General features: G+C 31.2%; 1 protein-coding gene across 3 annotated transcripts in view; it reads right to left on the bottom strand.

The window, feature by feature from the left end:
• The window catches only part of RALGAPA2 (Ral GTPase activating protein catalytic alpha subunit 2), a 407,209-nt gene that overhangs the window by 284,647 nt on the left and 109,111 nt on the right, over window positions 1-13,451 (bottom strand). For all 3 annotated transcript variants that reach the window (XR_003567134.1, XM_027840277.1, XM_027840278.1), the window contains exons 15-16: window positions 9,094-9,331; window positions 7,610-7,774 (exon numbers count right to left, since the gene is read on the bottom strand). Coding sequence is in view for 2 of the 3 variants with exons in the window: in XM_027840277.1 (XP_027696078.1) it covers window positions 7,610-7,774; window positions 9,094-9,331 (403 nt within the window). In the remaining variant the exon portion in view is untranslated. The remainder of the gene's footprint in view (window positions 1-7,609; window positions 7,775-9,093; window positions 9,332-13,451) is intronic.

Genomic DNA, 13,451 nt, shown 5'->3' with positions numbered 1-13,451 from the left:
AAATACAAAATGTGATTGCTGAGCCACTATCAGTAATCTCTGAAAGACCATGAAGACCAGGAAAGGTACTATTGCATTGGAGAAGGCTAATGTCATCTTGATTTTCAAAAAGTATAAGAGAATGAAGTCTACAAACTATAGACCACTGAGCATGACTTTGATTCCTGCCAATATTCTAGATGGTTAGTGAATATATAGAAAAGTGACAGGTCATAAAAGGCTAACCTTTCTTTTCTTGTAGTAGACTGAAAAGATACGAGAAATGTATTGAAGCAGTCTAACTAAATGTTAGCAAAACACTTAACAAAGTCTGTCATGTCATCCTTGTAAAGAATATGTAAAGATAAGATTTAGACAATAGTACAATGAGGTACAATGAGGCATATTCAGAAGTGACTGGATGCCCAACCGAAACAATACTTGTGAACAGTTCAATGTCAATTGGGAAAAACATTTCCATTGGGATATGGATCTGAGTTTGGCTCTGTGACCATTTTTTAATACAAGGCATTTTAGGAATAACTCAGGCAAAAGCATAGATGGAATGCTTCTGAATCTGTAAAAATTAATGAAAGTTAGGAGGGATACTACTTTATTGGACAACAGAATCAAGATTCAAAAGGATTCTGACAGGCTAGAATGTTGGTCCAAATATAGTAAGATGAAATGTAATAGGAATAAATGTAAAGCCTCACATTTAGGCTCAAAAATATAAACTTCTCCAATACAAGATAGAAGAAGTATGGCTAGATAGCAGTTTACCTGAGAAAGATCTGGAGTTTTTAGTAGATTGCAAATTTATTGAAAATCAATGTGAAAGTATTATGATATGGAAGCCAAAAAAAGCTAACACACTCTTAAGTTGTATTAAGAGAGACACAGTATTCCAGAATAAGGAGGGGTTTTTTTTTGTAATGTACAGTACACTGTACTCTATACAGTACACTGTACTCTGTCCTTATCAGAACATTTGTGGATTGGTCTCAGATTTGGATACCACTATTTTAAGAGGAAATAGAGAGCTTTGAAAGGAAGGCCTCAGGTTCTTGTCATACAAGGACAGGTTTAAAGAACTGAAGATGTTTAGCCTAAAGATAAACCAGAAGGACATGATAGCTGTCTTAAAAGTATACTTAGCCCCAGAAGACAGAACATATAATTAGGGAAAGTTGGAAAGAAGCAAATTTAAGCTTGATAATTATTTTTTAAAAACCTTCCTAATAATTAGAGTTGTTACAAAATGAAATGAGTTACTTCTGGAAGAAATGAGTTCCTTCCCCCCACTCCATAAGCACAGACTGGAAGACCATTCATTATGAAAGCTGGTGAAGGCATGCTTTTTCAGCCAAGGTTTAACAAAATGGACTCTGAGGTCTCTTCTAATCCTAAGATTATGTGATTCTAGAAATACTATGAAATTAGGTATATTTGGGAATCTTGGGGGGTATTCCTAAAAAGTAAATGTTTCCAAAATGACAATTATAGTGGATTAGGCTTTTTTTTTTTTTTTTTGTGAGACAGTTGGTATAAAGTGACTTGCCCCAGAGTCACACAGCTAGGAGTGTTATGTTTCTGAGGCCACCTTTGAACTCAGGTCCACCTGACTCCAGGGATGGTGCTTTATCCATTGCGCCACCTAGCTGCCCTTGGATTAGGCTTTTTATTCAAATATCTATCATGCAAATAAACTATATTTCAAATAATTAAATAAAATTAAATAGATTTTTAAAAAATTTTAAAGCTCTACAGAATTAACATTATATTGTCTTTTGTGCACCTTTAAACTTATAGGGTCAAAATATATTTAAATTAAACTTTTTTTCTTAAAATAGTAGATTTCCCAATGCATAAAACACAGAGTTAATAAGAAACAACTATTATAACTGACAAATGATTTTATCACCTAATACTTCAGCTAGGTTTAAACTTCATTATTTTCCAGGACAACTGCATTTGAGTTGAAAATCCTCCTAGGGAGGATTCATTCATAAATCATTCCATCCTTGGCAAGCGAGTTTAGAGCAATTTTTTAAGGTAGACAGTAACAACATAAGTATACCTAAAAATGGAATCAAACTGGTTTATTTGCGTCTCCTAAACCATACTACATGACAACCTGTGCTAGAGATCATAGGCAAAACTGTTAAAGTCAATACCTAATAAATAAAAACATTGGAAACATTGAAGCAATGAAATACAAATATGTGGAAATATTACTCCCTTCTTTCAAATGGGTTTCAGAAACATTTTCTTAGTGTTAATTAAAAAATATACCCATTAATATTAAGTGAGATGATTAAAATAAGAGAAGAATCAAATCTAGTAAGACATATATACATATATGTGCATGAGTCTAAGCCTCACATGGTTAAATATGATTTTAAATGCATGAAACTCAGAAGGGGTAGTTTTTTGTTTTTTGGCCTTTTTTTTTTTTTTTGCAAATTAGTAACTAAATCCATGGTTCTTTTTAATAAATTTTAATCATCAGCAATAATGTATATATTGATAAGTAGCTTTTTGCTAAACAGGATCTAAAGTCAACTTTAAAAGAAAACTTTTATGGATATATATATACATATATATGTGTGTGTGTGTGTGTGTGTGTGTGTGTGTAGATATATATATATGTATATATATACATATATATATATATTACCCTACCACCAATCCCCATTTTATTTTATAATGCCAAGTATAACCATTCCAATTTGTTCACTCAAAATTTGTTCTCCAGAATAATAAAACTTCTCTGTCCTTTAATGAAACTGTATTACCTAAAACAAAATAAAATTATATGCAAGACTCTACTGTAGTCTTCCAATTCAGCATTGTGGCAATTTTTTCCCCTTTCTGACAGTGAATACTGTTCTGATGAATTAAAAATCAAAACTACAAAAATCACTAAAGTATAAGCTATCACTTTGTAAAGAACTAGCAATATCCTTTTCTATTAAACCTCTAAGGAAAATAACCATCTAACAACTAATGAAAATTGATTATACAGAAAATTCTGCAAATACACTACAAAAACAGCATAAAATGTTTATTTATGGGCACAACATATTGAGACAGACTACTCAAATATAAACAAGTGATAAAAAACTAGAAAGGGAAGATTACAAAACTACATCGCAAGTTGATATGAGTGAGGTTTAAGTACAGTACCTGACAGCCTGTGAGAGCAAGAAGTGTAAGAGATACCAGGTAAGAGAGAGCTCACAGTATGAAGCAGAAGAGGTACACTTTTAGTGGCTGGCAAAGCCTCAGAAAGGTGGGCACAGTTGCTGATAGACTGGCTTCGCTTAGCTTCCAGGAAAGATAATAAAGTAATAATTATGTCAGAAGAATATTAATATCATTTACAAAAACTTTCCGTGTTCTTTAAATATGTATTAAATGTACTAAATATGTATTAAAATGGAATAGTCAAATGCAAAGATACTAAACACCTAAAGTTTATCTGTTTAAATTTCTAAATCCAGTCACAACCACCCCTTGTAACAAAGCAAGAAGTGGCACAGATGCCAAAATCACTTATGTTGAATGAAAGACCATTCAGGTTTTTTATTTGGGGCTTTTTAATTTTGTTTTTGCAGCAGCAGATTTACCTTTGTAACTACATTTTGCATAAGCTGATATTAAAATGAATTTGCATTACATAATAAGTACAGATATATTAATGTTGGAGGAAGACACCCTGAGTGGCAAAGGAAATCCAGACTGAGATTTAAAATGGGTTACAGATAATCCACAAAGTAAGTAAATGAGAGATGACTATATGCATAAATAGATTTTCACTTAAAAGTTTAAATGTTCCCAAACTATACTAATATGCAGCAACCAAAAATGAGATTTTTTTCTTCTTCTAATATATGTGAATAATAGTGAAATACTTCATTTAACTGATCTTATACAGTAATTTTATACATGCTGCATGGAAATCACATGATTTCTAGGTATCTAGACCATGAAATTCTCTATTATCCAAAATATACATAGCAGTATTTCTCAGGTGAGAGAAAATTCTTCATCTGAAAAACCACCACCCATTTCAGTTTCATTTTCTTTAAATTGGTGTAATTTAAATAATTACTTATTTATACAACCTTAATAATTATTTGCATACTGCTAAAGAAAACTTGAAATGCAGTATGGTGTGTTGAATAAACGGCTTGCCTTGGAGCCAGGAACATCTGAGTTCAAGTGCTGGCTTCCATGACCCTAATCAGCGCTCTGGGCCACTCCCTGAGTATATAAATTACAGAGAAAATGTCAACTTGTATTAAAAAAAGGAAGTTTCCTCATCTGAAAGTTCCCTCTTAGGGAAATCAAAGGTCTGGCTCTCTATCCTTATTTCCATTCTAAAAGGAAACTATGAATAGACAGTGACAAATATACAGGTAAAGAACATCTTAAACCTAGGTTTCTTAACCTTTGGCAATGTGGTGAAGTCTATGGGCCTCTTCTCAGAATGTTTGCTTTTATATTTTTCCTACTCAAATGTTTAAGTTATGGCATAAAGTACATCCCTGTACATATTTTGTTTTAATGTTAAATTATCTCCATATGAATTTAAAACTGATTTTCAATCTGTCCTGTAAAAGAAACCTTTAAAGTGTTAAAAAAAAAAAAATACAACAACCTTGTTTATATTTGTCCACTTTCCTTCTTACAAATCTCACTTCAATACTTAAAAGGTATTTGATTTCTTCAGTTTGAGTATTTCCTTCACCAATGCAGTATGTAACTCCACTATGGTTTAGAGGCCTACCTATGTAAATTACCATTGCTGCAAAAACTCATTACCTAATGGCCAAACCTCTGTTAATCGTCCTCTCTCAACTTAGCAGGCCCATCTACAGATAAAAGGTATGGTCAGTCCACTGAAATCGTAGCAGTTTGGCAGACCTGCTAGAGCTCGTAACGCTGGCACAGCCTCCACAGAGCCTGGAGTCAACTCTAACACATGATAAACAACAGGAATTAAGTTCTCAGCAGATCTAATAACCAAATATGGTAATCAGATTGAAAGGATGCACTAGTCAATATTTTAAGCATCATAATTACACATGAAACTATTAAAATATTTGTGAATAATTAGATATTCATAAATTAATTTGTCAACTAAAAGGTACCGTATGTGGCAAAATTAAGTTAGAAAATTAGACATGACTTCTTATTTCAAATAGGTATGCTTTCAGTATATGGCATCTAAAATTTTACAAATCAACAATTAATGCAACAGCAGTATAGGTTGGAGTTTTTGGTTTGTTTTTCCGGTTTTGGGGTTAATTTGGTCCTGTAAATAAATGAGGATCTTCTAAAAAGAATCTCTATACATAAACAATCAATAATATGAACCTTAAACTGAACCACAAAATAGTTCAGGCTATTTTATTGACAATTAATTGAAGTTCCCTTTTACTTCCAAACAACTATTATCAGTTTGCATATTTAAAATTCTGCAATCACTCATTGCTTCAGATAAAATCTTACGATTCCTAAAAACTAGCCTCAGCAGTTCTCTTAAACTGTCAAGTGTTTGAATTACTTCATTGTCTTCCTCTTTTTTGCACTTATGTAGCTGCTCCCCTCCCTCTTTGGCAGTTCTTCTACCAAACTGTAAAACATCATGCAAGTTAAAAGACAAGAAATTTAAGAGATTCTTTTAAAGAAAGAGAAAAATGGCACTTCCAAATGGGTTAAATATTACTTCTAAATGCAGCATTAACTCCATTGCATGCTATTGTATTTTACAGAAAAACATTACCCTTCCACGAATCAAACACTAAATCCAAAATGTTATCTTACCAAGGACAAAATGAATTTATACTTTTTAATAAAAACTTAATAAAAATGACTAATCCTTGAATAGATTAGCTCTCTAGGCTTTTCCCTATTAATGGCAAGGTAATAATAAAATATACTAGTGTGAACATTAGTTTCATTACAATTATTTTTGTTATTTTCAAATGTATGAAATAAATACATTAAATAGGAAAAATACATAGAGGGTAAATTCAGTTATAAATCAATTGCTAATTTAATTATTAACCACTACAAATAATGGACTTTTTAAACTAGCATACTTTGCAAATATTTTATTATTATTTTAATTTAAAAATTCTTAAGTTGTACCTTGAATCTCAATAATTCTGAGAATATCTATTAACATTACTTTAGTGGCATAAGTCATTACAGAACATTCCATATTACTAAAAATATAAAGCTATAGTTATATTAAGTATTCACTTTTTAAAAAATCTAACATTTCTCATTGTTATATCATAGCTAAGTAGTAACATACCCTTAAAGGTGACCTAGCTGTCACCATTAAAGCCATTTTACACTTTGTACTAGAGACCATGGACAGTTGAGAATAGGAATACTATAGGGCAGCAAAGAGAAAGATATTTGTGTACCTTTACTTACAATTTTTCTATGCCCTATCTTCCCCAGTGAATGAGAAACAAATTTTCCAAAGTGAAGCTAAGAGGAAAGGACAATCTGATAGCTCTTCTATGGAGAGAAGATACCCTTCTCTTTTTTGTAAGGCTTATCAGACTATTGTGATGTTCCTTAAGGCAATTATCAGCCTTCTGAGAAGGTGGGAGGTGAGAAGGAATAATACAAGTGGTGGCACAGAACAGGACAAAGATGCATCCTAATGAGTTGTCTAATTTAGTAGTAGCTTTTAAAAATCCAAACAAATTTTTAGCATATTTTATAACTGAATCATACAAGAACATTTTATTGTTCAATTTCCTAAAAATTTTTAGTTTTAAAATGTGGCATTAATTTCAAAAATTGGTATCCAATGAAACTAATTCATCACAATGCTTTGAGAATGAAGTATTTACTTTAACATGATTTCTTTTGGTTAACACTTCTTGGAAATCTCTCTAAAATGGCTCAATTTCAAAGCTGATGTTTTATTAAGAATTGCAGAATAAACAGTATAATTAAACTGTTCTTTGATAATTAGGTAAGTTATAGAAACTGAGGGTCACAAATCTGATATATAAAGCATATATGTGTGGGCTGAATTTGAAGTCAAAGACCTTACTCTGGAAGTTACTGGAATTTGGTTTGGTTTTTTGTTTGTTTGTTTGTTTGTTTTCATTAGATCCCCAGTGTAAGCTTATTTTTTTGTGGATTCTTTTGCATTAAAGGAAAATGCAACAAAATATTTCAGTTAATTAAGGACTGTCATAGTAAAGGTTTTATTGTATAAACATGATTACATACAAATGTCCCTAAACATAAGAAAGTCTACTATTATTTATGGAGCTATATTTAGATGCCCAGAAAGCTCAAGAGTATGTGAAGCAAGAAAATACAAGCCTCTTTACCAATTAAATACAAATAACTTCTAAAAAATAATTTGCTTCATTGAAATATATTAGTATTTTCATAAAAGTAGCTACTTATAATAATTTACATAATTAAACTGATCTAAGATTATATGCCAATGGTCAAGATTATAGTATCCTCATTATTTAAAATACCTGGCCAAATTAGACAACTACTTTGCATCAATCTTTCACTCATTATTTAAAAATACCAGATAGTTCATAAAACAATGTAACATTTGAGGAATTTTTACCAGTTGCTTTTTGACGGACTATATTCCTTGCTTTTTCAACGCCTGGAGCTCCAGATGTAGTAGCACTCCTAAATCTCATTGGTTCTGTAACATCAGGATGGCTTCTCCAACTCAAAGAAAATGATCTTCCCACTGCAGTGGCTTTCTGTGAATCTGAAATACAACCTAAAGCAAAAACAAATTAAATATTTTCCTTATTTTAGAAAATTATTTATAGCACTGTAGTTATAGATGCATGTTTTAAGGTTTTTTTTTTTTAGAAAATTATCTATCACCTTTTTTTAAGAATTCCTTGACTTCCTTAGATAAGCTCAAAGCTCCTCATTGATGCTAATGAAGCCATACAGTATTAAACTAAAATTAATATCTTCTAGAGTATTTTTTGCAAATATGAAGGAGCAATACCATTTTAACAAACTTTCTTGAATGCAAAAAAATATAACAAGGATGATGCTAAAAATAACAGTAGCAGCAAGAAATAGTAATCCAGTCTCCAAATGCCTAGAACAGTACTCTATCCATTTGACCTTCAGACTAAACCGGAAGAAATTCATTTCTATATTCTGTAACCTAATAAATAAAATGAAATCTTCATTAAATAGAATAAAAGAAGGATAACTGAAACACACACATAGAAAAATTATTTTTACCCAACTGCTTCACCATCCTAGTCTAAAAGTAAACTTTTAACATTACTACCAAGTAGTAAATTAAGTAACCACTCTAAGTTTTCATTCCCATTATAACATCTGTTATACTAGGTAGGATATAGTCATTGAAATGTGAAAAGCCCACAAATAAACTGGAGGATGGAGGGGAGAAACTTTTATATCACCCAAACTGGATGACTATGCCTTATATGATGAAATAAAAAATTGTAATGAATAAAATATAAATATCTCCACTACTGAAGATGGTTTTATAGTATTTTCTCTCACAATAACATATTCAAAATCTATTCCTAAGCAATCTTAAATTATTAAATTTTATGACCTATTTTTCAAATACTATTCCTGAGGAAGGTTAAATTGATATACAACAGAAAATTTTAAAATTTTAAAATTATAGCCCTTAAATGTTTATAGCAATGCTATGAGAAAGAGGATATTAAATTACTTATAGTAAGTACTGACACCCAGTACCATTAACCTCTTTCTGCTCTGCCCTCTACTAATCTGAAGAGTTGAAAAAAAAAATGGTCATACTAGCATTCACATATCTTTCTTCCAAACTCCTCCCTTTAAACTCAGTTCTAGAAGCCTATGTGGAAGCTCTCCTTATTTACCCAGATCCAACCTAAATAAGAGTCCCAAAAGCAGAGTAATCTGGGACACAACAGAGTGATTCAGATTTTTTTTTTAATATCTGGTGTTGATAATTTATTAAATTCCAATATTATTAGGTAGGCACTTGTTGGCATGATATTTATGTTAGAAACTACAGTATTTAAGATCCGACATTAGCATACAATAATGAAAACTTACCTTTGCCTCTTTGCTTCTTTTCTTTTTGCTCACTCAATTTATCCAGTGGTAGATTTGTCATTTCAACTCCATAAACTGTTCTGGCCAATACTGCTGTTAATGAATCCATGATATTGGCCCATTCATTTATGAGTTCCTCCCAGTCAGTAAGTGAAGACAGCACACTAAGAAAATCATCCCAAAGTTCTCGAGAAATATAAACACACAGATTTGCTCTGATCCATGCCACAATAAGAGTCTGGAAAGAAAAAAAAAATCCTACATTTCAAAGAATTAAAATTTCAATAACAAAATGTATTTCTAATTATAATTAAAATAGATTTCAATGTGAAAGGTTAAGTTAACCACTAGAGAGTTCTTTCTTATCATTTATTAGAATAAATTTAACAAAGATTTGAGCTACCATAAAAATAATCACGGTTGTGAAGCAAAAATACTAAAGTAACCACATTTGTTGCTACTTCTTGCTATTAGGGGAAGGACACAAAGATAAGAGAAAGTAAAACTGAGTGTTTCAAGAGAAAGAAGCAATCTTGCTACTTTGTAAGACAAGGAAGGATAACCAAAAAGGATTAGAATCACCGGTAACACACCATTCAATCAAATATTAACACAAATAGCTTAATAAGCATTTGTTGGATTTTGATACTGAAATTCTCCATGCCTAAAATTACCCAGCTGTCTCCTCTACCAGAACAAAAGCTTTGTATTTTTAGAATCTGACCTAAAAGCCACCTCTTTGAAAAAGTGTCTCTAGTTAACCCAGAGCATTCCATATTATTCCAATACTTTCAATGCATATTAACTTAGCATAATTTATTTAATCTACTACACAGAATATATAGATTTTTTAATATCCCATTTGCAGAGAACTGTATGGAAGGAGGTATCAAGGTGCAGAGAAAAATGAATTATTTTGACGTGAAATCAGAGAATGCGGGTTTGAATCCTAGCCCTGACATTGTTGATTATTTTGAATTTTACTCCTGTATGTAGTTGTTGACATGTTTTTTTTTTCCTTCTTTAGACTGTGAGCCGCTTGAGAGCAGAGAATGTTTTTATTCTCTTTGTATTCCCAACACATATCAGCAAAGTGTCTGGCACATAGTAGGTGCTTAATAAATATTTATTGACTGACCTATCAGTGTGTGACCTGCCAATGTAACCTAACCTCTACTGAGCTTGGTTCCCTCATATCTAAAATAAGAGAGTTGAGTTACATGACCCCTAACATCCCTTTCTGCCCCCAAATCTCTGATCCCTTTTCTAAAATATGTTTATTTGTTAGCACAGATAAATTATATAGAAAAGGAAAGGGCACTGGACCCGGAATCAGAAAGATTTGGGTTCAAATTCTGGTTTAGAAGACAGTGGGTAAATCATTTAACCTCTCTGTGCCTCAGTTCTATTATGTCCTTTCCAGCTCTAAAATGTGTAATCCTGTGACTTAAGGTTTATAAGACTCTACACAAGAACTTTAACTGGGCCTAATGAGAAAATAATGAAGAGTCCCACCCAGATAAAACTAGATTTCCTATCCCAGTTAGTTTATTTAATAAATATTAGAAGAAAATACACTAACTAAAAATTATTGTATAAAAGCAGTATTTGAAAGACATTCAAAGTTTATAAGTACAAACTCATAATTGCATCTTTATACTAACAGTAAAATTCTGAAAGTAAGGAAGCCTAATTTAAATCTGAAAGGGGACTTCTTTTTATTGAACTAAAACCTATAGATTTATAAATAGATAGGCCAATATTCAGCTCACTATAAAAGTTTAGGAGTTCTAATTTTTATTCCTCAAAGTATAATATCTATTGACAAACCAGGAATATGATTAAAATGAGCTTGCATACATCCAAAGATGTAAAGATTTATTTTAGTATAAGAAGTGATAAAGAATTCATGATTGAAAAAGATGCCAGAGAGCATTCTACTACCATCAGGTAATCCAGTAAACAAAAACATCAGAATAATCATCAAGAAAAAAAGGAAAAGGGCACAGACATAGATTGTTCAAGTTCAATGTAAACATTTCACTGAAATTCCTAAAATTACAAAAGCAATCTTAAGACATCAAAAATATGAGGTATTTACATTCAGATTTCATATTAACTATAAACCTAAATACTGAAAGCAATAAAAAATTAAAATAACTAGATCTAAATTTACATTTATAATTAAAAGTTTTCAAAAGAAAATAATGACCAAAGATACAGCTAAGACCAAGAGGAAATTAACAGCATTCAATTCCACAAATTCAAACATTTACTAAACATCAAAAATGTATAAAGGCATGATTTACAAGACCAATCAGAGAGACAGGACTGGAGAAACGGTATTTACATAAAGCATTAAATAATGTTTAAAATTATTTTTTTTGGCTTCAATATTCCTTAAAAGTTACAGCTTTTTCTAAAACTTCTCCTTCAAGAATAAAATCATAATAGTTTTAGTGTAAAAAGGCAAATGCAAACATTACGGCTCATTCCACTTAAATATTTTTTAATCATTATAGATCTTGGCAAATAACTTCTTTCAGTGCTATGAAAATCCTATAATTTATATTGCTATATACAATAAATATCTATCTACAGGAATTGAGTCTGCATTACAATTCATAAATAATCAATAAAATCTTAAATAATGGGAAAAAAGGACAGCCAGATACAAGAATTTTTAAAAAACTGTCTTTCAAAAAGCAGCTCAATTAAGTGGAAGGATCAGATCATCCTGGTCCTAGCCCAGGCCATGATACTAAACAGCTTTATAACTTTGAGTGAGTCAACCTCTGAGGTAAACTTCACTTTCCTCATTTAAAAAAAAAAAAGGTGAGCTAGATGATTTTCCAGGTCCCATTTAATTATAAAATTCTTATTCAAAAACAGTTGAATCAAGTTAAGAAACTCACGTAAGAAATGAGACTTTTTAAAAGAATATTTTTGCCCTTAAACTATTTTCTACTTATATATAGGATGCCGAAGCCAGTTCATGCTGGCTCTGGAGTATCCAACTGTTAAGTTTTCAACGTGAGCTTTTACACCTCAGAAATTGGCAAATGCTAAAAATTGGGTTTAATTTGTTATTTTCTTTAGTCTTAGAAAGTAATGGAGAAAATGTTAATAAATACACATGAAACTTAGAAGCTTGTTTGGGGGGTGGATTTTTGAGTTTTTTTGAGAGTCAGTAGTTGAACATTTACCAGCACACCATTGCCTATATATGTCAACTATATTCTAGGTTTTTCCCTTTTCTACACTTTAAAAAAAAAAAAAGGACAACCTTAGGGGGAAAAGGCTATTGCTATAAATAGTTGGTCTTAAAGGATTCTTGGCTATTTACGTTAGGAAAACCCATTAGAGCAGAAAACAGATTATTATAAGCAGTCTAAACTAAACTTGTCAGGTATACACTAATTTAAAAAAAATTGTAAGAAAAATTGAATTTGCATTTGTAGGAAAGTCTGGCAAACTGGATTACTTACTAACAACGGAGAAAAAATATATGAAATTAAAAAAAGAAAGCCAAATTATGCAAACACTGTCAATTTAGATACTTTTCCTTTTTTATTGTTATTCTTTTTTAAAAAATTAAGTAGTTGGCAACTCTGGACACAATGTAGCATCTAATGACTAAATGAGATGCCAATAGATTAAATAATATCTATGCAGTGATTAGGGCAAGAATAAAATGAAACTGACATGACAAACTAGGAGATCTTAGTAGGCCTTCAAAAACTCTTTTCACAAAATGCAACAAAAGTTTTAGCATGCATTAGCAGTTTAGCCATCAGAGAATGAACATTCTCTTCAAGATATTACTTAATAAGTGCCACAGGTACCTAGTATTATGCTAGTTTCAATTCTCTATTAGTTGATCTGACCTATTTAAATTATCATTTCAACAACACCAAATATATAATGAAGCCTTGAAAAGAAACCTTCAACCCAAAAAATATTAAGTAGAGTAGTATAAAATACCAACACAGAATTAACATAGTATTCTAATTTCTAAAGTTCTACTATTCCATTTTAAATTGAAAGAAAAATAAGTAGGCAAAAGGACCATTTTATCTACTATCATTCATGAAAATGTATAACTGAGTAAATCCAAATTAAAATAGATGAGAAGAAGGGAAGAGATTTCTTTTCTCTTAATTAAAAAAAATGTTATGGGGCAGTGAGGTGGCGCAGTGGATAGAGCATCGGCCCTGAAGTCAGGAGGACCTGAGTTCAAATCCGGCCTCAGACACATAACATTCACTAGCTATATGACTCTGGGCAAGACACTTAACCCCAATTGCCATAAATGAATGAATGAATGAATGAATGAATGAATGAATGAATGAATGAAT

This window comes from Vombatus ursinus, unplaced genomic scaffold (genome assembly GCF_900497805.2).
Source record: "Vombatus ursinus unplaced genomic scaffold, bare-nosed wombat genome assembly UNPS02014841.1, whole genome shotgun sequence".
Lineage (NCBI taxonomy): Eukaryota > Metazoa > Chordata > Mammalia > Diprotodontia > Vombatidae > Vombatus > Vombatus ursinus.
Note: the sequence above shows the minus strand (reverse complement) of the source record. Positions and strands in the feature narration are given on the sequence as shown.